The 26,871-nt window shown below is 36.9% G+C and overlaps 1 protein-coding gene across 1 annotated transcript; it reads left to right on the plus strand.

The window, feature by feature from the left end:
* Positions 1-24,000: 24,000 nt before the first annotated feature.
* Positions 24,001-25,005, plus strand: LOC131148232 (early nodulin-like protein 3). The gene is made up of 2 exons (XM_058097958.1): positions 24,001-24,178; positions 24,341-25,005. Exons 1-2 carry the CDS (start codon positions 24,001-24,003, stop codon positions 24,901-24,903), a joined length of 741 nt encoding a protein of 246 aa, XP_057953941.1. The 3' UTR covers positions 24,904-25,005.
* The last annotated feature ends 1,866 nt before the right edge of the window (positions 25,006-26,871 follow it).

A 26,871-nucleotide genomic window follows, 5' to 3' on the forward strand; every position in this document is an offset into this window, starting at 1 on the left:
AACACGCTGGCCCCTGTTGAATTTCATTTACAATTTCTTTTCCCTTCTCCCTCTATTATTTAAATACCATAATTCTTTGGGTCATTACATTCTCCCCTCCTTATAAAAATTTTGTCCTCCAAACTTACTACCCATATGATTCACCATTCCTTAAAGAAACGTGGTCTACTTGTTTTATTACCAACCCTCACTTGTGGCGAAGGAATATCGTGGTTACATTCTGAGTTATGGGAGATTAAAAATATATTCATAAAATAAAATACTCCCAAAACTAAAAACTCTACCTATCCTATACTCTATATTACAATTACACCTTTATTACACTATACTAGACTAAACAAAATTATCATTACTTTAATTTACAAATCACTGATGTATCCCACTAAACAGGTGTGGGTATTTCTATCTGATTTCATCTTCAAGCTCCTAAGAAGCTTGTTCTATCGCGTGATTCCTCCACAGGACTTTTACTAGTGGTATCTTCTTGCTATGCAATTTCTGTTCTTTTCTATCTAAGATCTGCACTGGAGCTTCCACATATGCTAAAGCATCACTGAATTCTAATTCTTCATAACTAATAATATGGAAAGGATCTAGGATGTATTTCCTTAACATAGAAACATGAAATAGATCATGTATTCAGAATAGAATTGGTGGTAAAGCGAGCCGATAGGCAACTGACCTAATTTTTTAAGTATCTTAAATGGGCCAATAGACCTAGGGCTCAACTTACCCTTCTTCCCAAACCTTATGATTCCCTTTAGTGGTGCTATTTTCAAAAACACATGGTCACCCACTTCAAATTTCAATTCCCTATAGCGAGTATCTGCGTAACTTTTCTGCTAACTCTGTGCTACACTGATTCTATCTCGAATAAGTCAGACTTTATCATATACCTACTATACTATTTCTGGCCCCAAAACTCACCTCTCACCTAGCTCACTCTAGTATAAAGGAGAACGAAACCTCCTACTATATAGCGCTTCATAAGGTTCCATGCCTATGCTTGCCTGATAGCTGTTATTATAGGCAAACTCCACCAGTAGCAAATAATGGGTCCAACTACCCCCAAAATCCAATACACACACTCGCAGCATATCCTCAAGCACTTAAATTGTCTTCTCTATCTGACCATCTGTCTAAGGATGATAAGCATTGGTGACTGCTAACTGAGACCCCAAAGCCTCTTGCAAGCTTTTCCAAAATCGTGATATAAAGCATGGGTCATGGTCTGAGACTATAGATACTGGCACTCCAGGGGGTTAAGCAATCTCCTGAACATAGATCTCTACTAATCGGTTCATAGGGTAGCTAACTTTAATAGGTAAAAAGTGGGTTTTTTTCGTCAGCCGATCAACAACTACCTAGATGGAATTCTGACCATGCAGCATCGGCGGTAGCCTAGTAATGAAATCCATGGATATGTGATCCCATTTCCACTCGAGGATGTAAAGTGGCTGCAACTGCCCTGCCGACCTCTGTTGCTATGCCTTAACCTGCTGACACGTCAAGCATTGCTGCACAAATTCTGCAATCTCCCTCTTTATGCCACTCCACCAGAAATACTCTCGTAGATCCCTATACATTTTAGTACTCCCAGGATGAACCGTGTATAGAGATTTGTGAGCCTCCTCTAAAATCATTCTCCTAATATCATCATCTGCAGGCACACACAATCTAGAATGAAACCTCGACGCCTTGTCATCAGAAATGCTGAACTCCTTTCCCTGACCATCTTGTACTCTAATCATTACCTTTTCTAATTCTGGGTCTCTTTCTTGAGTGGATTTAATCTTTTCATATAGCGTAGGCTGCACAACTAGACTAGCTATAAATACATGAGGATCATCCTCCACTAATTCCACGCTGAATCTTTCCAAGTTCATCTGAATTGGGTGCTAAATTACTACTGTTAACTGCATTGTACCCTCTGATTTACGGCTCAGTGCATCAGCCACCACATTTGCTTTACCTAAGTGGTAGCTGATGGTGTAATAGTAATTTTTTGATAAGTTCTAACCATCTCCTTTGCCGCATATTGAACTCCTTTTCCGTGAATAAGTACTTTAAACTTTTATGGTCAGAAAATATTTCACATCTCTCACCATATAAGTAGTGCCTCCAAATCTTTAGTGCGTGCACCACTGTAGCCAATTCCAGATCGTGAGCAGGGTAGTTCTTTTCACACTATTTCAAATGTTTGGAAGCATATGCTAATACCCTACCATGCTGTATCAATACACAACCAAACCTTTTCAAAGATGCATCACTGTAAATTACATAACCATCACCTCCTGATGGAATCGTCAATACTGGTGCAGTGACGAGTTACTGCTTTAATTTTTGGAAACTCTGGTCGCATTCATCATCCCATGCAAATCTAACATTTTTCCTATTCAAACGCATGAGAGGCCCTGATAAGTTTGAAAACCCCTCAACAAATTAATGGTAATAACTTGCTAGTCCCAAGAAACATTTGATTTCCTGAACGTTCTTCGACCTAGCCCAATTCACCACCGCATCAATTTTTTTGGGATTCACAGAAATACGATCCCCTGAGATCACGTGACCCAAAAACGACACTTTCTCTAGCCAAAATTCACATTTACTAAACTTGGCATACAACTTCTTCTCCCTGAGCATCTGCAGTACCTGTCTCAAGTGCGTGTCATGATCCTCAAAACTTCTCGAGTACACCAGTATATCATCAATAAAAACTACCACAAATTGGTCTAAATATTGGTGAAAGACTCTATTCATCAAGTCAATGAACACAGCTAGAGCATTCGTCAAACCAAATGGCATAACGAGAAGTTCATAGTGCCCATACCTGGTCCTAAAGGTTGTCTTCGAGACGTCCTCTACTTTTACCCTCACTTGATGATAGCCTGATTTGAGGTCAATCTTGGAATACACTCATGTACCCAGGAGCTGATCAAACAAATCATCTATACGGGGTAGAGGATATTTGTTCTTAATAGTTACCTTGTTTATTTCCCTATAATCAATACACATCCTTATAGACCCGTCTTTCTTTTTTAGGAACAACACTGGAGCTCCCCACGATGATACACTGGGTCATATAAATCCTTTATCTAGCAAGGCTTGCAATTGATCCTTTAATTTCTACCAATTCAGCTGGAGCCATACGGTAAGGAACTTTAAAGATCGGCATTGTCTCTGGAGGTAAATCTATAGCAAAATCTACCTCACGATCGGGAGGCGACCCAGGTAGCTCTTCTGGAAAAATATATTGAAATTCTCTTACCACTGGTGTACTGTCAAGCTCCACTTCATTTCTTGACACCTCCTTTACAAAAGCCATAAACCCCTAACTTCCGTCCAAGAGTAGTCTGCTCGCCTGCATGGCTGACACTAACTGCGACTTAGCATATACACGTGAACCAATAAATATGAATTCTTGCTCGCCAGGGACTCTAAAAATTACTTCTTTCTGATGACAATCAATACTGGCACGATTAACTGCCAACCAATCCATACCCAGTATTACATCAACCCCATACATATCTAATACGATCAGGTCATTTGGTAACACTCTCCCCTGAATTTCTATTGGGCACCCCTAAGCACTCTTGGACACCTTATCTCTGATCCTGATGGTGTATCTACTGACATTTCTACATCTAATAACTGGGTCTCATTTCCAAAAAATTTGACATAGGTCGCAGAGACAAAGGAATGTGTGGCACCTGAATCAAATAAAACAATAACTTGATATGGTAGAACAGTAAAAGTACCTGTCACTACATCTGTGGTAGTCTCAGCATCACCCGGCATTAAAGCATAAACCCCCGTCGGGGCTCCATTCCTTTGCTGGCCCACACAAAGCACCTAATAACCTCCCTGATAGGGTCTGGGAGCTGGGACCTAGATCGACAGTCTTGGGCATGCTCGTGCCATATGGCCAAGTCTCCCACAATGATAACAAACATCCCTCCCTACCCAGCACTCCCCCAAATGTCATCTCCGGCACGTTTGACACACCGGGTAGGTCTGCATACCCTAATTCTCATGAGGTCCTGTCGTTTGTCTCTGATCTCCCTTATAACAATCTCCCCTCCATAGGCCTCGACTGGAACTTGTCCGAAAACCCAAAGGCATGGGCCTTTTTCTTTAACTCTGAGTTGTGATACCTTTCTGCATGCCACTCTCAATAACTGCGGCCCTATCTATGACCTCTGCAAATGTCTGAGCCCAAAAATAAATAACTTGCTCAAACAAGTTTTGCCTCAAACTTTCTTGGCTTTTTCTCTTCATCTGGTGCCAAATGCGGGGCAAATCGATACAACTCAATAAATCGAGCTGCGTACTGAGATACTATCATCTGCCCCTGGACTAAGTGCATAAACTCTACTACCTTTGTGCTCCAAATGATAGCAGGGAAATATCGCTCAAAGAACAGCTTCTTGAATCAACTCCACATCACATGCTTTGGATCCGACCTCTGCTCCTCAATCAACCTCACTGATCTCCACCAGAATTTTGACTTTTCTGTTAGTTTAAATGTCGCAAAATACAACCTTTTGTTCGTCTGTACATGGAAGCACTGCTAACGTCTCCTCAATGTCCTGGACCCAATTTTCAGCCATAATCAGGTCAACTCCTCCAGCAAAAGATGGGGGGCTTCATCCACGTAAAATGCTCGATCGTACAGCTACACTCCCCCAAGCTCTAGGCTATCTCAACCATCACCTGCTAGGTGACGTTGCACAATACCGCCTCAGTATCTCCACCTCCTATACTGGAAGGTCCTGCTCCATCACCTCCAACATTTGTACCACTACTTCCAGGGTCCATCTTGAAAAGGCAAAGAACACATTTTAAGAACCCTATCTTCCAAGCAGATCTAATTTATTTTATTCAACTAAAATCCCACATTAACTATTAACTATCCTTCCTAATCTTAATTCAAAATCCAATTCTACAACCTAGACACACGACCCGACAATAGTTTACTACTATGACTTTCCTGAAATCGTCACCCCAGAAAAATCACAGAAACCACCACGAAAATCCTATACTCAAACCACAGAACAAAACCTCAAATCCTTTCCTATACTCTCGTATTGCTTGCGCTACACTCTAAAGTCTACAGAACCTAGCAACCTAAGCTTTGATACCAAATTGTAACGAGCTTATTTTACTGCCATAAAAATTATTTTTTTTCCTGTAAATATATATACTGTGAAATTTCACTGCTCTCATACCTTTTAATATAAATCAAACCCTTATCATGGTCCAGATAGGACCCAATGAATCTGAGACACAACAAACAACCTAAGCAGCGAGAAGCTGAATTCATAAAACCATAACCATGTATATAGAGTGTCAGAATATTCCCAAAATATAGATACACAACTATTCCCAAAAATACCCTCAACTGAAACTAGGACTATACAAAAATGACCTCCCAAATACTCACCCTACAGATAGGGCAGTACGGTAGCCCCCTATATCTGCGAGCCTGATCTGATCGCCTAACTGGATCACCTGAAAAAAATGTTAAATCATTGGGATGAGACACACTAAGTAAGATGAAATATGCTATTGCTAGTGTATGGCAAATGAGTTACGTATTTGTAAAATATGATTTAGAAATACCATAGATAACTGAATCTGAGAAAACATGTATAGATAACGTACAATATAGCTCATACCTATGTTACTTAACATAACTGTCTTTATGAATTTTCTATTCATAATACTTATAATATTCACAGATACAACTACTATTTCTATAAATCTGTATATACATATAATAACTGAGAAAACTTCCTTAGATGGATAACTGTATGTTCTAATTTAAACCCTTATGACCGGGTTATGCGGCCCGTAGGCAGGACTTATCACTGACTGGCCTACCAAGATAAATCACTATTCTCCAAAAGTTAAATCAGCCTCCTCAACCCTAACTGACAGGGAGCCTGTCCACAACATTGGCATGATTGGCTACTATATATCCACATACTATCTGAGCTATATGGTTGCACTCTGTACTATAAATAGCTACGGTACCGTGCTCTGTAAACTGATCTGTAATGGTCCATCGGGGTCTAATACTATATAATACATTTCTATATAAAATCTATATATTTTACCATGATTCAGTATCAATTGTATTAACCATGATGCTGTAATAAACTATATTTCTATATCAACTGTATTTCTGTATCAACTATATTTTTGTATGTCATGGTTCTGTAAAACTATATAATCATGATTCTGAAAATACTATAAAAAATATCCTTTTGTATATGTACTATAAATCATAATTTTGTAAGTATTATATAGCCATAGCTATGTAATAAAACCCATATAATCTATATATCATGATTTTGTAGAAACAGTATAATTGAAATTCTATGGAAAGCTGTATAAAATTTTGTACTATATCAATATTCTCATGCCACATAATAATTAGAATTCATTAAATATAATTTATAAAATTATATAATTTCGTGCTCTGAAAACCCATAAACATATACTATATTTTACTATTAAAATCTCTATTTACTAGCATAGCATATTTCCCTTACTTGATTTCTGTAAAGCCCCTATAATGTCTAGTCTTACACCTGCAGGGTTCCCTGATCCACACCTTGAAAACATCTCCCAAAACAAAACTTCAGTATTTCTTTGACCACTACACTTTCTATAACTGTAAGAAAACCATATTCTAAATAATAAGCCTTACCCTAAATTTGGGATGAAATTCAATATAGCCCCACCAATGATCCACTTTAGTAGACTTGAAGAGAACTCTCCCAGGAGTGTCGTGGTGGCTTTGGACCGTCAATCCGGCGAAGAATGGGTCTATAATCTTAGAGAGAAGAAGTGAAAATTGAAAAGGAGAAAGAAAGTGTGATTTTTCTAAATAATCTGCGCTGAAATCCAGATTTAGGGCTATTTATACACTGTCCTTCATCAACGAGACACGTCACCTCGTCAACAAGGTTATGAAGGAAGTTCATCGACGATGAGGAAATTCAGGGCTAAAAAATAGCCTCTCGATATTTTCTTGTCGACAAAATGCACCCCCGTCGACGAGCCCAATAAGCCACTTCGTCGAAAAACGCGCTGCGTTCATTGACAAGGCCCCTATTGAATTTCATTTACAATTTCTTTTCCCTCCTCCCTCTATTATTTAAATACCATATTTATTGGGTCATTACATACCATATCTTTCTGTTTACTACTAGTCTCTACAGAATAGGTGCAGGTATTTTTGTTGTATTTGCTCCACGAGTTCCCATGAACCTTCTTCCATTGCGTGATTCCTCTATAGGACTTTTACTAATGGAATTTTATTATTGCGCAATTCCCGTTCTTTCCTATCTAGAGTCTACACTTTTGTTTCCTCATATGCCAAAGTATTACTGAGTTCTATCCTTACATAGCTAATCACATGGGAGGGATCTGAGACGTATTTCCTTAACATGGAAACATGAAATACGTATAGGCAGAACCTAACAATGGCTGGCCGACCACGCTAAGTCAAACATAAGTTTGTAAGTACGATGGTCTTGTCCCACCTGGTCCGGACTGCCATCTCCCATACTCTATCTAAGATGTGTGGTAGCACTAGCATAAACTTGAACTTATACGTATAACTACAATATCGTGCTCTGAAAGACTAAACTAAGCCATCCTGGTTCTGATAACATATAGTACATTTCATATTACTAATGCATAGATGTTTCGTATTTCTGAGTAATATCTGACATGATCATATTTTCTTGGGTTCTAACATAACATACATAATTACGACATCTATGCTGGCCATATCATAGCATATAAATCATGGTATTTATGCCGACCATATCATGACATATTGAATATGAATTTTCTACACTGTTTAACATAATATTCTAAACCATAGTTTCTGTATTGTTTTCATGTTTTTCTGAAAACTGTTATAACATGCTTATTCTGGAAAATCATAATATTCAGATATAACATAATTTTCATGGAAATTTGTACTCATGCCACACAAATATGAATAACACTCCAAACATAAAATATGATCACCAATTATATTTTTTGATAAAATGTATTGAATGTATTTTCCTGTTCAATAGCAGTATTTTCCAAACACTGTACTATACATATATAATTTTTGGAAATAAATGTTGTATATTCATGAAAAATGCCGACTTAACTTTTCCCCTTACCTGACTTACTGAGAAGCCCACAAATCTAAACAAACCTACTCCTATGTGTGTTCCCAACTCAACACCTTGAAATTCACATTTCCCAACAAATCAACATATACCAGTATAACACCTTCCAACACATTCCTCTCAGTCCAGAAATACCCAATAACTAATAAAACTTAAAATAGCCAAATTAGCCAAATTTTGGGATGGTGCCCAATACTCCAAATCAAAATTCTGATTTGACAGTATTGTAGAGAATCTTCCAAAAGTAATGTGGAGGCTTCCGATCATCAAATTAGCGAGAATCGAAGTCAAAATTCTAGAGAGAAAGAGAGAGAGACGTATTTTAGAGAGAGAGAGAGAGAGAGAGAGGGTTTTGCATGCAAATTCTCGCTGAATTCTTGAGTTTAGGATATTTATAGAATGATGCCTCATCGACGAGACACGTCACCTTGCCGATGAGTCCAAGAAGGGAGTTCGTCAATGAACTCATAACCTTCATTGACAAACTTAAGCCTCTGATATAACCCCTCTCAGTATTTTTCTGTTGACGAGACACGTGGTGCACGACGAACCTAAGAGGGAGTTCATTGACGAGACTAGAGGGTTCGTCGACAAATCCTGCTTAATTCCATTTTTGAATTTCCTTTTCCTTCCACCTATTTACTGCTCTCTTTATTGTTAAATGGATACTATTTTTTGGGTCTTTACATTCTCCCCTCATTATAAAAATTTCGTCCTCGAAATTTGCTATCTAAATTATACACCATCCCTTGAGGAAAAATAGGCTATTTATTTTATTACTTACCCTCACTTATGGCGGAGGAATATCGTGGTTACATATACGATTCTAGGAGATTACAATAACTAAAAAAAATTCTCCCATAACTAACCAAAACAGAAACTAATACATGTACTGATTAACCTACAAAAGAAACATTACTTACTTACCTAATCTTTGTGATTACTGCTGGCCTCCACTGAATAGGTGTGGGTATTTCTGTCATAGTTGCTCATTGAGTTCCCACGAAGCTTCTTCCATTGTGCTATTCCTCCATAGGACTTTACTAATGGAATTTTCTTACTACGCAATTCTAGTTCTTTCCTTTCTAGAATCTGCACTGGTGTTTCCTCATATGCCAAAGTATTACTGAGTTATATCCTTACATAGCTGATCACATGGGAGGGATTTGAGACGTATTTCCTTAACATGGAAGCATGAAATACATTGCGTATTCTAGATAAAGCTGGTGGTAGAGCTAGCTTGTATGCGACTGAACCTACTCTTTTTAGTATCTCGAATGGACCAATAAACCTAGGGCTCAACTTACCCTTCCTCCCAAACCTCATAGCTCTATTCATCGGTGCAATTTTTAGAAACACGTGATCTCCTGCATCAAATTAAAATTTTCGATAGCGAGTATTAGCATAACTTTTTTTCCAACTTTGAGTTGCACTGATTCTGTCTCTAATAAGTCGGACCTTATTGTACACTTTCTGCACTAACTCTGATCCCAAAACTCACCTCTCACCCATCTCATCCCAATATAGTAGAGAATGACACATCCTACCATATAATGCCTCATACGGTTCCATGCAAATTCTAGCCTGATAATTGTTATTATACACAAATTCGACCAACGACATATACTGGGTCCAACTACCCCCAAAATCTAGTACACATGCACGTAGCATATCCTTAAGCATCTGGATCATCCTCGCTATCTACACATCAATCTGAGGATGGAACGCAGTGCTGAATAATAATTGAGACCCCATAGCTTCCTACAAGCTCCTCCAAAATTATGACATGAAACGTGGGTCTCGATTCGATACTATAGACACTAGCACACCATGTGATCGTACTATCTCTTGAATATATAATTTTGTCAGCTTGTCCATGGAGTAGTTAACTTTTATAGGGAGAAAATGAGTAGTCTTCGTTAGTCTATCTACAATCACCCAAATCGCATTCTACCTATGTAATGTTGGCGGTAAACTTGTAATAAAATTGATAGAAATATGGTCCCACTTCCACTCAGGGATGTGAAGTCCCTGCATCTGTCCCGCCGGTCTCTTGTGCTTAGCCTTCACCTGCTAGCACGTCAAACACTGCTGCACAAATTTAGCTATCTCCCTCTTCATACTACTCCACCAGAAAGACTCCCGAAAATCCTTATACATTTTAGTACTTCCGGGATGAACTGTATACAAGGACCTATGAGCTTCCTCTAGGATAGTCATTATGATATTTTTATTTGTAGGCATGCATAGTCTCGTACAGAACCTCAGAGCTCTGTCCTCTGAAATACTAAATTCCTCTCCCTGTCCATCCTGCACTTTAGCTATCAACTCCACTAATTCTATGTCATCCCTCTTAGCAGCTTCAATCCTTTCCTATAGAGTAGGTTGTACCACCAAGTTGGCAATAAATTCTTGGTGATCACTCTTTACTAGCTCCACACTGAGCCTCTCCAAGTCTATCTAGATCAGGTGCTAAATTACCTTTGCTAATTATGTTGCTCCCCCTGATTTCCGACTTAAAGCATCAACCACCACATTCGCCTTCCCTAGGTGGTAACTAATGGTGCTGTCATAATCCTTAATAAGTTCTAACCATCTTCTCTACCTCATAATAAATTCCTTCTACATGAGGAAGTACTTTAAACTTTTATGGTCTAAAAATATTTCACATTTCTCTCCATACAAATAATGTCTCTAAATTTTCAATGCATGAACCACTACAACCAATTCTAGATCATGAGCATGATAATTCTTTTCATATTCTTTCAATTTTATGGAGGCATATGCTACAACTCTGCCCTATTACATCAACACACATCCGAGTCATTTCAAAAATGCGTCACTGTAGATCACATATCCATCACCTCCTATTGAATGGTCAATACCTGTGTAGTGACAAGCCTCCGCTTCAAAACTTGGAAGCCCTGCTCACAATTGTCGTCCCATTCAAACCTAACATTCTTTTGGATTAATCATGTTAAAGGCCTTGACAATCTTGAGAATCCCTCTACAAACCGACGGTAATTTCTTGCCAGTTCCAAGAAACTCCTGATTTCTTGAACGTTCCTCGGCCTAACCTAATTCACCACTGCCTCTATCTTACTGGGATCTGCTAAGATTTTGTCTCTTGATATAACATGCCCCAAAAACGCAACTTTCTCTAACCAAGATTCACGTTTTCTAAACTTGGCATAAAATTTATTTTCTCTACACATCTGAAGTACCAACCTTAAGTGTGTCTCATGCTCCTAAAAACTCCTCGAGTAGACCATTATGTAATCAATGTAAACCATAATGAACTGTTCTAAATACTAATGAAAGACTCTGTTCATCAAATTCATAAATATAGTAGGAGCATTCGTCAGTTCGAATGGCATGACCAAAAATTTATAATGGCCATACTGAGTCTAGAATTCTGTGTTAGAGACCTCCCCTGCCCTAACTTTTACTTGATGGTACCCAGAGCGCAGATCAATCTTTGAATAGACCTGTGTACCCAGAAGCTGATCAAATAAGTCATCTATATGGGGTAGAGGATACTTGTTCTTAACTGTTACTTTGTTTATTTTCTTGAGACAACGGTTTCAAGAAAGCCATGGCAAACCATTGATGGTGTTTGTTTCTAAGATGTGAGACTAAACCTTAAATGGAAACCTTGCATGTTGAATTGATTTTTTTGTGTAAGGAAAGTTCCTAAGGTAGCCTGAGTATTTTAGTATGAGGATATATATATATATATATATATATATATATATATATATATATATATATTTTAGTTTCTTTATTAAATGATTGTACTAGTCCTGTTATGATATAGGATTCTAAGATTGTTTTGTGTTATATTTCCAGGATGGACCCTGAGAGTAACAATACACGCGCTTCTAATCATTTCCGGGGAAATAATCAGGCACCCCGAGGCAATTACCATGGGAACACCGCCCAAGTGCGGGTTTATTCTTTTACTCCGGGGGACACAGAGAATGCAGGTGACGTGGTGACAAGTACTATTTTCATGTTTTCAAATAAAGTTGTTGTGTTATTTGATTTAGGAGCAACGAATTCTTTTATATCTCTCAAATATATCAAATTTTGTGGGGTAGAAACTCAGCTATTAGATGCCAATTTATTTGTAGCCACACTTATGGGAACTATAGTGATATGTAGAAATGTGCTTAGAAACTATCCGATCTGTATTTAGGGAAAGACGCTATCTAGTGGTGTTTGACATGCACGGGTTTGACGTGATTCTGGGAATGGATTGGCTAGGCTCCAACTATGCTAGTATTAATTATTACAAGAAATAGGTAGTGTTCACACCTTTTGGGGAGCAGGATTTGAGGTTTGTTGGGTTATGCATGTGTTCCTCACCACAAATACTGTCAGCTATTCAAGCAAAGAGGCTACTTCTAGAAGGATGCCAAAGATACCTAGCTGGTGTGAAGGAAGCACCCGAGGGAGAATTAAATTTTGAAGATATCCTAGTAGTGAGCATATTCTATGATGTATTCCCAGAGGATTTATCTCAGTTGCCTCCTGACCATGAAATCGAGTTTGCCATTGACCTACTTCCAGGGACGACACTGATCTCTAAGGCTCCATATAGAATGGTTCAAGTAGAGTCGAAATAAATAAAAGAATAGTTGCAAGGATTATTGGACAAGGGATTCATTAGACCTAGCGTGTCACATTAGGGAGCACCGGTTCTTTTTTTAAAAAAGAAGGACGGGTCGATGAGGATGTGTATTGACTATTGGAAAATAAATAAAGTGATGATTAAGAATAAATACCCGCTATCCCATATTGATGATCTATTTGACCAACTTCAGGGGACACAGGTCTTTTCCAAGATCAATCTACGATTCGAGTATCATCAGGTAAAATTCAAATAAGAAGATGTTCCAAAAACTGCTTTTCAAACAAGGTATGGCCACTATGAGTTATTGGTTATGCTATTCGGATTGACTAATGCTCCTGCTGCATTCATGGACCTTATGAACATGATTTTCCATAAACATCTGGACCAATTTGTGGTGGTGTTTATTGATGACATTTTGATTTATTCGAGGAATCCCGATGAGCATGAAACTCATTTGAGGTTGGTACTTTAGATGCTAAAAGAAAGGAAACTTTATGCTAAATTCAAGAAAAGTAAATTTTGGCTAAGAAAAGTTGCATTCCTAAGGCATGTGATTTTTAGGGGTGGTATTTCTGTGGACCCGAGTAAGATAGAGGTGGTAATGGATTGGGCGAGACTGAAGAATTTTCATGAGGTTAGGAGTTTCTTGGGTCTAGTAGGGCATTATCTCCGATTCGTGGAACGGTTTTCTAAACTATAAGGTCCTTTGACACAAATAACGAGGAAAAATGTAAAGTATGAGTGGACTGACGATTGTGAGCAAATTTTTCAAGAATTGAAATAATGAATCATCACTGTTCTGGTTCTGACCATTCCATCCGGAGATGGTGGCTTCGTGATTTAAGGTGATGCGTCTCAAAAAGGGTTTGGCTGTGTTTTAATGCAATAGCGGAAGGATGTGGCATATGCTTCTCAGCAACTCAAGGAGTACGAGAGGAATTATCCAACGCATGATTTGAAATTGGCAGCAGTGGTTTATGCATTGAAAATCTGGAGGCACTACCTGTACGGTGGAAGGTGCAAGATCTTTACAGACCACAAAAGCCTTAAGTACTTCTTCACGCAGAAGGAACTAAATATGAGACAGAGGAGATGACTGGAACTAATAAAAGATTATGATTGTACCATTAGTTACCACCCAGGGAAAGCTAATGTTGTAGCTAATGCGTTAATGCGTTGAGTTGGAAGTCAATGAGTTCGTCAGTTTCAGTAGTGGTAACTCAACATCATATTATAATAGATCTAGAAAGATTTGGTGTGGAATTAATGGAGGGAAATCATCAAGAGTTAATAGCTAATCTAAAAATTCAACCAACTTTGCTAGAAAGGATTAAGACTGCTCAGATGAAAGATACAGAGCTGGTGAAGATTATGGATAAAGTGCAGGGTGGACTAAGGGCAGATTTTAATATTTTAGATGATGGGGTTTTGAGGTTTCACACCAGACTATCCATACCCGATGATGCTAAAATTAAAAGAACCATTCTAGAAGAGGCACATCGCTCTCTTTATACAGTGCATCCAGAAAGCACTAAAATGTATTGAGATCTATGGGAATCTTTTTGGTGGAACAACATGAAAAGAGAAATTGTTCGATATGTGGAGTAGTGCCTTACATGCTAGTAGGTAAAGGCTGAGTATTAGAGACTAGTAGAGCCATTGCAACCACTTCACATTCCTGAGTGGAAGTGGGAGCACATTTTCATGGACTTCGTCGTGGGGTTACCACCAGCACTGCATGGGCAAAATGTTATTTGGGTAATAGTAAACCGTCTGACAAAAACTGTTCATTTCATTCCAATTAAAGTTAACTACTCCATGAATAGATTGACAGAGTTGTATGTTCAAGAGATAGTTAGACCTCATAGCGTGCCAGTGTCCATCGTGTCAAATCAGGACCCACAGTTCACATCCTAGTTCTGGAAGAGTCTACAAAGAGCCTTAGGATCTCATTTGACTTTCAATACAATGTTTCACCCCCATATTGATGGATAGTTAGAGAGGAAGATTCAGATATTAGAGGATATGATGCAGGCTTGTGTGCTGAATTTTGGAGGTAGTTGGATTTAGTATCAACCACTAGTCCAGTTTGCCTACGACAACAACTATCAGGCTAGTATCGAGATGGCACCGTGTGAAGCATTATATGGTCAGAGGTGTCGATCTCCATTGTATTGGGATGAGGTTGGTGAACAACAAATTTTGGGGCCAGATATTATACAGTCTTCGGAGAAAATTAGACTCATCCGGGAAAGAATTAAAACAACTCAGAGTCAACAGAAAAGTTATGCTTATACTCATCATCGAGAGCTAGAGTTTGAGGTAGGAGATAAAATATGTTTGAGGATTACTCTGATGAAGGGAGTTATGAGATTTGAAAAGAATGGTAAGCCAAGCCCTAGCTATATTGGGCCATTCAAGATACTGGAAAGGGTTGGTTTGGTTGTTTATAGGATAGCGTTACCCCCGACATTGTATAAGATCCATGATGTGTTTCACATGTCTTTGTTGAAAAAGTATGTCCCGAATCCTTTGCACGTGATAAGTTATGAGTCTTTGGAAGTCAGAGACACGTTATTATATGATGAAGTGCTAGTTCAAATTCTAAACCATAAGGAGCAAGAACTACATACTAAAAAGATTCCGTTAGTGAAAGTACTTTGGCGTAATCATACAATTAAGGAAGCTTCAGAGGAATTAGAAGAGGAAATACATTAGAAGTACCCGCACTTATTCAACTAGACCCAGCGTTAGTTGGATAAATGTGATGGTTCAGATAAATACTTATTGTTTTGTTTATTGATTTGGTTAGTGTATAGTTGTATAGTTAGCATGTTTAGTGATAATCTTTTTTTTGGTTTTAAGTTATAAGTGGTTTTGGGAGAGTTTTTATATTAACTACTTGTAATCTCCCAAAAACCTTTGTTGTAACCATGGTATTCCTTTGCCAAAAGTGAGGGTCATTAATAAATTTGGGACGGGGCCACGATGTCGGTGGCTGCCAGCTCTTCTGTAGTGCAGGGTTACCATTTAAAGGAATTCTAGAGTTGATTTGAATATTGGTTAGCAAATTTCGAGGACAAATTTTTTATGAGGGGAGGATGTAGAGACCCGAATAATAATAATAATAATAATAATAATAATAATAATAAAGGAAATTTGGTTTGGTGCAGAACCGTTGATGGTTTGGTGGAGCTCAAGAAAAATGTCAACGGTTTTGAATTACCTTTTAACTAGTAACTTTGATTAACTCTAAAATTCTCTCTAACCCTTTGTTAATCAAAGTCCCCCCAAAACCATTTTTATTGCAAAAATCTTTTCTTTGGGGCAAAATCTTTTAAGTAAAACTCTCTAACTCTCTTCCACTCTTTCATTTCAAAATTACTCTTGAAGAGAGTATATTTATTTTTGGGCATTTATTTTTACGTGCTTACTCTCACTTATTATTTATTTTTGAAAATCTTTTTGAAAGTATAGTTTTGGTTTCCCTCGGTTATTTCCTTGATAAATGTTTTTGGGAGAAAGTTATTTATTGCATAAATATTTTCTTGAACTTAAATTCCTAGATTCTCCAAATATCCTTTATTTGCAAAAAATATTTATTGGAGAATAATAATACTTATCTTTCACATATATTTTATTTGTACAAAATTATTCGATAACACCCTCACTCTATTGAGCATATTTCATATCATATTAGAATGCATGTATTTAGAGCTTAAACGTTGTACATTTATGCTTGTATTTAGAAACATCTTATCATGTACAAAAATATTTTTATTGTACCAGTTGGGTTCATTACAATAATTGAACTGGAGAGTCTCAACCCCGTAAGTGAGACTGATTGGATTCAGCCCAAATTTTGAATTGGGGAGTCTCGGCCCCGTAAGTGAGATAGGTTAAGCTCAGCCTTGTAATTGAGTTGGGGTTTTCCTCGCCTGGTAAGGAGAGGATGTAAATGGCTTCTACTCCACCCATTTAAGTGTGCAGGTTTAGTGTAATCCTCGGGGAGTACGCCCAAGGCAGGGATGTAGCTGGTTTGGCCAAACCTCGATAACAAATATTGTGTCGCTCTCTCTCTCTATCTCATTTAATTATTGTACTTTAATTTTTGCACGTGTATGCTTGTTTATTCATAGTCCTAATTATTTGCATGCACACCTTTATTTAAATGAGTTGTATGTGTATGTTCACACTTATAGCTTAATCATTTTTCATACACAACCATAATTGAAATGGGATATGATATGTGGTGAATCAGTGAAACATTTAAATTTTTCGAAAAGTTTTAAAACCCAATTCACCCCCCCCCCCTTCTTGGGATCACACTAATTCTAGCACCAAATGAGGAACTCATGGAAAACAAGATTGAACAACATATTCTAGAGTCACTAGCAGCACCTTCACTTATAAGATCCACTAGAGAGCATTACCAAAATCCAAAGTATTACTCTAGGGACTATGTGAACTTCACTGATGGGGGAGAACCTGTGTTTTAAAGAGACTATGCTTTGTGATAATAAGAAAGAGTGGCTGAAAGCTATGTAGGAGGAGATGAAATCTCTAGGTAACAACAAGACCTATAAGCTAGTAAAGTTACCCAAGGACAAAGGATCCCTGAAAAAAGAAATGGGTGTTTAGGTTGAAGGATGATGGAAACAGTTCATAACTGAGGTACAAGTCAAGATTAATTGGTGCTTAAGGGTTTTGGTTAAAGGAATGGAATTGATTCTAAGGAAATCATTTTTCATACGGTCAAGATGTCTTCTATTAGAGTAATTCTTACCCTAGTTGCAAGTTTGAACTTGGAGGTTAAGCAACTTGATGTGAAGACTACCTTCTTACAAGATGACTTGCTTGAGGAAATCAATATGGAGCAACCTGAAGGTTTTGAAGAGAAAGCTAAAGAGCATCTTGTGTGCAAGCTAGAAAAGAGCTTGTATGGACTAAAACAAGCTCCACAACAATGGTACAAGAAGTTTGAATCTTTTATATATGTCAAAACATGGGTATGGTAAGACTTCTTCCAATCACTGTGTTTTTGTTAAGAAATTTTCCAGTGATAATTTTATTATTCTTTTGCTTTATGTGGATGACAAGTAAATTATTGGTCATGATCGAAGTTAATAAAATAGCTAACCTAAAGAAATAGTTGAGTTAGTAGTTTGCAATGAAGGACTTGGGGCCAATAGAATAAATTCTTGGCATAAGAATATCTCGTGACAAGAAGCACAAGAAGCTTTGGCTTTATTAGGAAAGGTATATTGAAAAGGTGTTGAAAAAATTCAACATAAGCAATGTGAAGCCAATTAGTTCTCCATTTGTAGGTCACTTCAAGTTAAGCTCTAAATAGTGTCCTACAAGCTATGAAGAGAAGGAGTACATGGAAAAGGTTTCTTATGCTTTTACTATTGGTAGTCTAATGTATGCTATGGTATGTACAAAACTGGATATAACTCATGCAATTTGTCTAGTAAGTCAGTTTCCTTCTAATCCAGGTAAACAAGATGAAATTAATACTTTGACATCTTAGGGCTACATCTAGAGTTTGTTTATGTTTTGGCAATGACAAGCCAGAGTTAAATGGCTTCATTGAATCTCATATGGCAGGGGATGTTGACTCCAGAAAATCAACATCCGGGCATTTGAAAACCTTTCCAGGTGGTGCAGTGTCTTGGCAATCAAAACTACAAAAACGTGTTGTTTTTTTAAGTATAGAGGCTAATATATATCCCTATCATTGAAGTTTCAAATAAGCTCTTATGGATGAAAAAGTTTCTAACAGAGCTAGGCATCAAGTAAGAAAAATATGTGTTGCATTGTGATAGCCAAAGCGCAATTCAATTTAGCAAGAACTTGACATTTCATTTGATATCGAAGCATATTGAGATGAGGTATCGCTGCATTGAAGATACACTAGAGATGAAATTGTTATAGTTTAAGAAAATTCACATAGATAAGAATGGCACTGACCTGATGACAAAATTGTTATCTTAGAGGAAGGTGGAGTTTTGCAGGGTGGCTATAGGTTTTTAAGACCTCTCCCAATGAGTTAAGAGGAAAAGATTGTTGTGCGTCCCTCCTTACGAAAATTAAGAGGGCTAGTTTTGTAAATAAATAAATAAATAAAAGGAAACTAGGGTTGCGTGAGTGAGTGAGTGTGTTGGAAATTAAAAGAAAAGAAGAAAAAGAGGGTTGATGACAACTTGATGGAAAAGAAGATGTGGGGAAGAAGAAACCCACTTGCTACTATAGACTCCTATTTACTTGAAATTTTAGGTGTGCAATTGTGGCGACAAGGGCTTCAACTTGATTAGATTTGATCGTGGTATTCTTGTTGACTTTTTTGTCAAATCCCTGTTTTGATTATGACAAACCACAGTATCTCATCTATGTGCTTTGAGTACTTAAGTAGGTTTATGTTTTAGTTAGCTCAGATGATGATGCAATTTGGAAGCCAAGAAGCACTTAAACGAGCACATTATTCGGTGCATTCCATGGAAATGTAGAGGAGTAGAGCATGAAGCCCTTGTTTATTTCAAGTTATATTATATTGTTTCATATTTATCATTCTATTCTGTAATTATAATGCAAGGTCTGTAATAATTAATACATAGCATGCGTAATAGGACTATAAGCTCAGTAATGACCATAGACAGACTTCAGGGTTGACTTCGGTTGACTGATGTCAGGTTTTTTAGGCCAAATTAAAGAGTCTTAACCTTAAATAGACCCTAGGTCCCTGCACGTAACTTTAAACTCAAAATAGGACTTAAATGTTCATTTTAAGTGGTCTTGGTCGACCGAACCTGAAGCTATATAGAAGCGTCGATCGACCGAACTTACTAAAGTCAACATGTTGACTACTCGGTTGACCATACTGAAATGAACTTGCCTTCCACAGTCAACCAAACTTACATGTGGCTGACTCCCAACAACTTGGTTAACTGAACCTTAGAAAATGGTCAACCGAACCTGCCTTGGTCAATTAAACCTCGAAGGTTTGGAAATCGCCTTGATACAGTTGACCAAATCTCCAGTTCAAAATGACCACAGTTGACTGAAATCAATAATATGGTCAACCGAACCTCAAATATGGTCGACCAAAAGCTCTCGGGTTGGCCAAATTTTACCGCTGGTAATTAAGGGTAAATTAGGGTTATTTTGGTTAAACAAGTTTAAAACAATTTTAAATATTACCCTTATGTCCCTAATGGTTAAAATTTTAAGTATGTCTATAAATATGAGTTCATTTGCAAGACTAAGCCAAGATTAGGGAGTTTGATTAAGAAAATTTCCTCTAAATTTTTTAGAGCTCCTTCTTCATACTCAAAGTCAAATACTCATTCTTTGAACATTCTTTTGTAACACCTATTTGAGTGAGAGTATTTTAAATCATCATACATTGCTTAAACTCTCATTGTTGTATTGATTGTTGATTTTCTAAAAGAGAGTTAAGCCAAAAAAATTTCCCCATAGATTTAGTTCTTAAATTTATTGTGTGGGGAAAATCTTGCTAGTCTTTGCATTTTGATTGCAAGACTCTTAAGCTTATCTTGTGTTGTGAAGCAAATATTTTTGACAAGCTTGGTTTATAAAATATCACTTGTGCTTAAAGTTGCTGAAAATCATTTTGAGATATTTGTTCTTTCTCTTGAAAATCTTTGAAACTTTATTTGTGATTGATATATTGATATACATTGTTTCAAAGATATTGTTGTAGCGCACACTCACACTTTGATTGCATATTGACAATATCTTGAGAGTAAATCCACATATCTTCACCGAGCTGATAGATCTATCATTCAAAGTGCATTAATTTGCATGTACGTAGTACAAATCTTCTTGTGTTTAGAAGCATTAGAACTGCACACAAAAATTTGATACTCACTGTTGTATTTCAAGCATGGCCTGAGGGGGTGTTGATCTAGCTCATAAGGATCGATAGGGCCTTCTCTGCCCCATAAGGAGAGTTTGTAAAGGTTGAGGTCAATCCTGAATATTTGACATCGTTGTAACCAGTGTCACTCCACTCGTTAAGTGACCAATACTGGTAATCATCGGGTTTGCGAGCTAAGGCGGGGATGAAGGCAGTATTGGTCGAACCCCGATAACATATCGTGTGTCTACTTTTAATTTCCAGCACTTTATATTCCAACACATGTATGTTATATTCGATATATTGTGAATGTTGCGCATGATTTAATTTTCGCATATTATCTACACAATTGGTATATGCTTAGAAAGACCCTAGGTTGTGAAATACTGCTGTTGGATTAGTTGAACCTAGAAATAAGTTTTTAATACCCAATTCACCCCCCCTCTTGGGATTACACCAATTCCAACAATTGGTGTCAAAGTCTCGTGACATTGACTTAAACGTTTTTGCTAAAGATCGAGATGACTCAAATTGATGTATCCCCATTTAGAGAGGGACAGTCAACTTCTAGGCCTCCTGTATTTTGTGGTGTCGATTACATCGCCTGAAAAATTAGAATGAATGTATTTATAAAATCAATGGATTGGATGTTCTGGCGGGTGATTGTTAATGGAATTCGTATGCCTCTGCATGAAAACGATATTAGGTTAATGCATGCGAATTCATATGCCATAGATTTATTATACTGTGCTTTAGAGACTAATATTTTTCATGAGATTATGACATTTAAAAGTGCAAAGGATATCTGAGTTGAATTAGAAAAGAGATATGGAGAGATCTAGGAAAAGGAGATTGCCACTCCAAACGCTCCAAGCCTAAATGATCAGGTAATGGCAAATCATGAGCAGGTTGCATTAGTACATGATGAGGTATATGAATCTTACCCTACCTCATTTACTGATTCGTGTAATAAAGCATATGATGATTCTTATGCTGAATCTTGTGATATATCATATGTTGAATCATCAATTGCCTCTAATGACTGCTTTGACGATAATGCATGTATTAATTCATGTGATGTTTACTGTGATGATTCTTGTGCCAAAACATGTGATGAACTATATGATGAATCCTCTATTATTTTTTATACTAATATCGTTTATGATGCATGCATTGATTTATTTAAGTGTTATTATGATGTATCTGATGCTAAATCATGCAATAAATCTAATGATAATGGCATGCCTTCTAACAAGGAACTAGAATGTACTTTATTGAAAATGAATAAGCTTCTAGCTAGGGTGTCTAAAAAAATATATATTTTTGAAAAATGAAAATAGAAGGTTGGCAAAACAATTAAAAGATCTAAGAAAATATCATGCCACCTCAGAGAAGAAGAAGATTGTGAAAGTGTTGAAAATCATTTACTTAGAAAGAAAAATTGAAAATTATTCTGAAATAATTTTCAAATAAAAAAATAAGAAGTATAGTTCAAATAAATCCTTAGGAGTTAAAAGAAATAAATCTTTTCAAAAGGAATCATCTTACAAATCTTATTGTCATGCCTCATTGAGCCAAAAATAGAATAAATATGCATAATATTTTATGCATATTCAATACCTACTTATTTTGCAAAACTATGTGGCACGTATGGTTTAATTGTTTACTCAGAAGTGTCAAAGGTTTAGAAAAAGAAATGAAATGGATAATTAACAAGTCAAACCCCGTAGAACCTAAGGAAAAATGGATTTAAATTAAATTTATCAAACTAGTTAATTTTTCCTTAGACCCTAGGATTAGATTTAGGGGTTAGTAATGTCAGTAGGCTTGGGAGATGGCTTTAGTTCAAAATATAGAAGTTTAGTATACATATCTGCTTCCAAATGGATAGGGCAATTGTGTCTGGTATATATTTCCTACTGCTTAACTCATTTTTTAATATAAACATTTTAAGTTAAGCATACTTGGTCCATTTCACAAAGTTGTGGTAATCCTCGGGCTTACGAGTTAAGGCGAGGACGTAGGCAATATTGGCTGAACCCCGATAATATATTGGGTGTCTACTTTTAATTTTCAATACTTTATATTCCTGTATGTGTATGTTATATTCGATATATTGTAAATGATGCGCATGATTTAATTTCCACATATTATCTGCGCAATTGATACATGCTTAGAAAGACCCTAGGTTGTGAAATACTGCTCTATTAGATTTGTTGAATTTAAGAATAAATTTTTAATACCCAATTCACTCCCTCTCTTGGGATTACACCAATTCCAACAATTTTTCTTTAGATTTTGTCTTCTTTTGAGATAGTCTTTTATTGATCTTAGGTTTCTTATTGGTGAGATCGACTTTTGAGTAAAATTGTTTATAATTTGTTGCAATTTCCGTTGTTATTGAGAGCTCTTGTAGAGTTTGCAAACCCTTATACTTTTCTCTTATCTAGTGGATTTGGCTTGAACCGGAGGTCCCGTGGTTTTTTCCTAATTTGCAAACCCTTTTTTGGGTGTTTTATTGTTTTATTATTCTTGCCGATTATTTGTTGATTTATTTAGTAATTTAATTGTTACATTACTGGATTAAATTACGAAATTGAAATTTAGTGGCTATATCTCTAGTCTATTATTCTATTTTATTTGTGTAAGGTGGGAATGACTGTGCAAGTATTCTCCGTTATTCTGCTATTTTTCCCAACATGTATATAGTTTATGGATCAAGAATTATTCGAACTTTGTTTTTATTATGTATTTTTGTGACAAAATAAGAAAAAAAAACTCAAAAAATAATTATAATTATAATTATTTCTTATATTTATTTTTTTTAATAAATCATGCGGAGAAAACCAAAAAATATTTAAGCAGCTCGCGAGTAGCTATGGACGAATACAAAAATTTTTGGAAAAAATTTTAAATTTGTATTAACCGTTGAATCTTTTAGCTGCGGGTACGTGGAAACTTAAACGGTTTGCTCAGCAGAGAAATAAACGCCTAGTCCCTTAAATCGCAGTAACATACGCATGCTTAATTTATAGAACTTTGAAAAAAAATTTCGGCCAATTAAGCTTTCCATTACTTTTTCTCTGCAAATTTTGTAAGTTACAGCTGCCCGCCCAGCCTATTTATTCCCTCACAAACCTTCCCCCCTACATCCGCATCTTCCCTGTTCTCTGCTTCTTCTCAACTGATCTCCTCTTCTCTTACCAATTTTCTCCGTTTCTGAAACTAATTGTGAATTTTGTTTTATTCTTTGAGTCGCTCCTGCCTCAAGAACTTATACTGCAATGGAGAACTCCCATAGATCTCTCATCTTCCTGCTTCTTATGTTGATGGGTTTCTTGCAAACCTCATCTCAGGCTCATAAATTCCTCGTTGGTGGAAAAAATGGCTGGGTGCCCCAGCCTCCCGAGACCTATAATCACTGGGCTGAAAGAATGAGGTTTCAAGTCAATGATAGCCTCAGTATGTATCTCTCTCTCTCTCTCTCTCTCTCTCTCTCTCTCTCTCTCTGCCTTCCCAAATTCTTTTCAAAATTAATATGATTTTTTCTATTTAATATTTGATTAATTGAAGCAAATGAGTTCTGGGCTTCCCTTTTTTTTTTTTTTTTTTTTTGTTATGCAGTTTTCAAGTACAAGAAAGGGTCTGACTCCGTCCTCATCGTTACTCAAGAAGATTACAACAACTGCAACACCACAAAACCCATAAAAGCTCTGAAAGACGGAACCTCTGTGGTGAAGTTGAACAGGTCGGGCCCCTTCTTCTTCATCAGTGGCAATGCCTGCGGATGCGACCGAGGTCATGAGAAGCTCGTCGTTGTTGTTATGGCCGTAAGGAATCGCACCCATGTCCCATCTCCGGCCCCGCCAGTTGCACCGCCGACTTCTTGGTCCCCGCCGGCCCATCCTCCCAAGCCAGTTCCACCAAAGCCTGCGCCTCCAACGGCGCAGCCCCCAGTGGACAATGCGCCGGTGATGGCTCCGAGGGCGGTGCCTTCTCCCTCTCCTTCTCCGGCCGATGGTTTGCCGGGGCCCAATGAGGGTCCGTCGAACATGGGTGCTCCGACTCCGCCGAGGTCTAGCGTTATGTCTTCTGCACCGGTGGCATGTGGGGACTCGGTGGAGTGGGCTTTGGGTATGGGGGTTGGGGTGAGCTTAGTTTTGGGGAGCTTCTTTGGATTGTTTTAACTTTGAAATTATAATTAGTTGGTGGTGTTTGGGTTTAGGGAGGGGTTAGTGCTTAATTAGTAGTAAGTTTGCATTTGGAGCTCATGGACCATGTCAAATTAAGGCAGGATTGATTGGCGGGTATTAATTTGGGGTTGCTCTAACTATTATTTATTTATTTATCTTTTAATTTTTCATTTAATTTCACATTAATTGGTCGCAAATTAATTTGGAATGATTATGATCAATGTTTCTCTCTGTCACCCTTTTTGTCCATATGACATACCAAGGCAAAGTTGTTTGCAGTGTAGGAGGCAGGTTTGGGAGGGGGTTTTTAATTAACTAATTTTTTAAAAGTCTATTTAACAAACAAATATGTATTCCATTTGACTAATCATAATCACTAGAATGTTTGATTCCTAGAGGACCAAATAATTTTTTTGAAATCTTATTATATTTTCACCTTTTTTTGTTCATGAAAATTTTTGTCAAATTCAGACAAATAATATGTATATATATATTTGGGTAAAGGACACTCACATCCCTTGAGATTTGATAAAAAAATAGAAACCTTCCCTGAAGTTTCAAAAATATAGATCTCTATTAAGGTTTCAAAAATGTCATAAACCTCTCTTGAGATTTGCCAAGAAGATACAAACCTCCCCTAAGAAAGTTGTCTTTCTGTAAATCAAGGGAAAATTTATATCTTTTTGCAAATCTTAAGGGAGGTCCTTGGAAGTCTTTGATGACCTAACAAGGCTTTATTACAGTTTTGATAATAAACAAAGGGATCTAATTGTGCCTTCAAGTGAAATTTTAGGTTTCCTAAATGATAGCACAATGGATCTTATTTAAAGCTTAAAAGCCATGAAAAATAAAAGATAAATGAAGAATGGCTAAGGCATGGATGAAGTTAAAGCTTCAAGACATGCGGACTTAATTTTTTTTTTTGTGTATCTCATATAAGTACTTCTTAATTTTAAGATTGTGTATGAAGCTCATAATTGGACTTAGAAACTTATTTCAAAAACTTAGAAAATATATTTTCAAAATTAAAATATTCTTTTAAAAAGAATACAAAAGAGTTTTGAAGTAAACACATTGAATTTCATTTGAAAAAATTATTTTGGCAACAGTGAGTTCGGGTAACCAGATTATTAGTCTAATCGACCAAAGTTGTACTGCATTTTATAAAAGCCAAGACAGTATTGGTTCAGGCGACGAAACAGAATGTTCAAGCGACCGAACATATTCAGGCGACCGAAGTCAAGGTTTGGGCAATCAAAAGGCTACTCTGCTTGTTTGAAATTCCTATTTTTAATAAGTTCAGGCAACTAAAGTTTCGCGGTTGAGTTATAAATAGCGCAATTTCTTACCGTTTTGAGAATATATTGTTTCCAAACTTTGGAAAAATAGTCATATTTCAAAACTCACCTATTTAAGGGTAACCCTAAACCATTAGGACATCCAATCCCACAAAAATCATATTGATTTCATCTTCTAAAGCCAATGTGCGCTGTTCATACTTTCCTACATTGATTTTATGGTTTTTGGCTCTTTGTTTTCATATTTCTCAATCCTAGAAACCTAGAAATATCTTGAGCTTCATTCCATCTTATTGTTGAGAGTATATTTGTGATTTATATTGTACAAATCCACTCTTCTGAGAGAGTATTTACTTGTACGAAAATCTACTGCTGTAATAGCTTTTGAACTTTCAATTCGGGGATAGAATTGAACAAGTAAGAGGGTGTTCTTGCTTGAGAGGTGTCTCTACCTACTGAAAAAAGAGAGGAAACTCCACTTATTGAATAGAGAGAGTAAAGGAAATCATCACAGCGGGTTGCTTGAGGCAAAGACGTAGGCAGGCTGTCGAACCTTGTAAAAAATCTTGGTGTTCTTCTTTCCCGTAATCTCTTTATTTTCTTGCACTTATAAATTGATTACTATTTTCTTTGAATGAATTAAAATTGATTTAGGAATCGTATG

Source organism: Malania oleifera, chromosome 2 (assembly GCF_029873635.1).
Source record: "Malania oleifera isolate guangnan ecotype guangnan chromosome 2, ASM2987363v1, whole genome shotgun sequence".
Lineage (NCBI taxonomy): Eukaryota > Viridiplantae > Streptophyta > Magnoliopsida > Santalales > Ximeniaceae > Malania > Malania oleifera.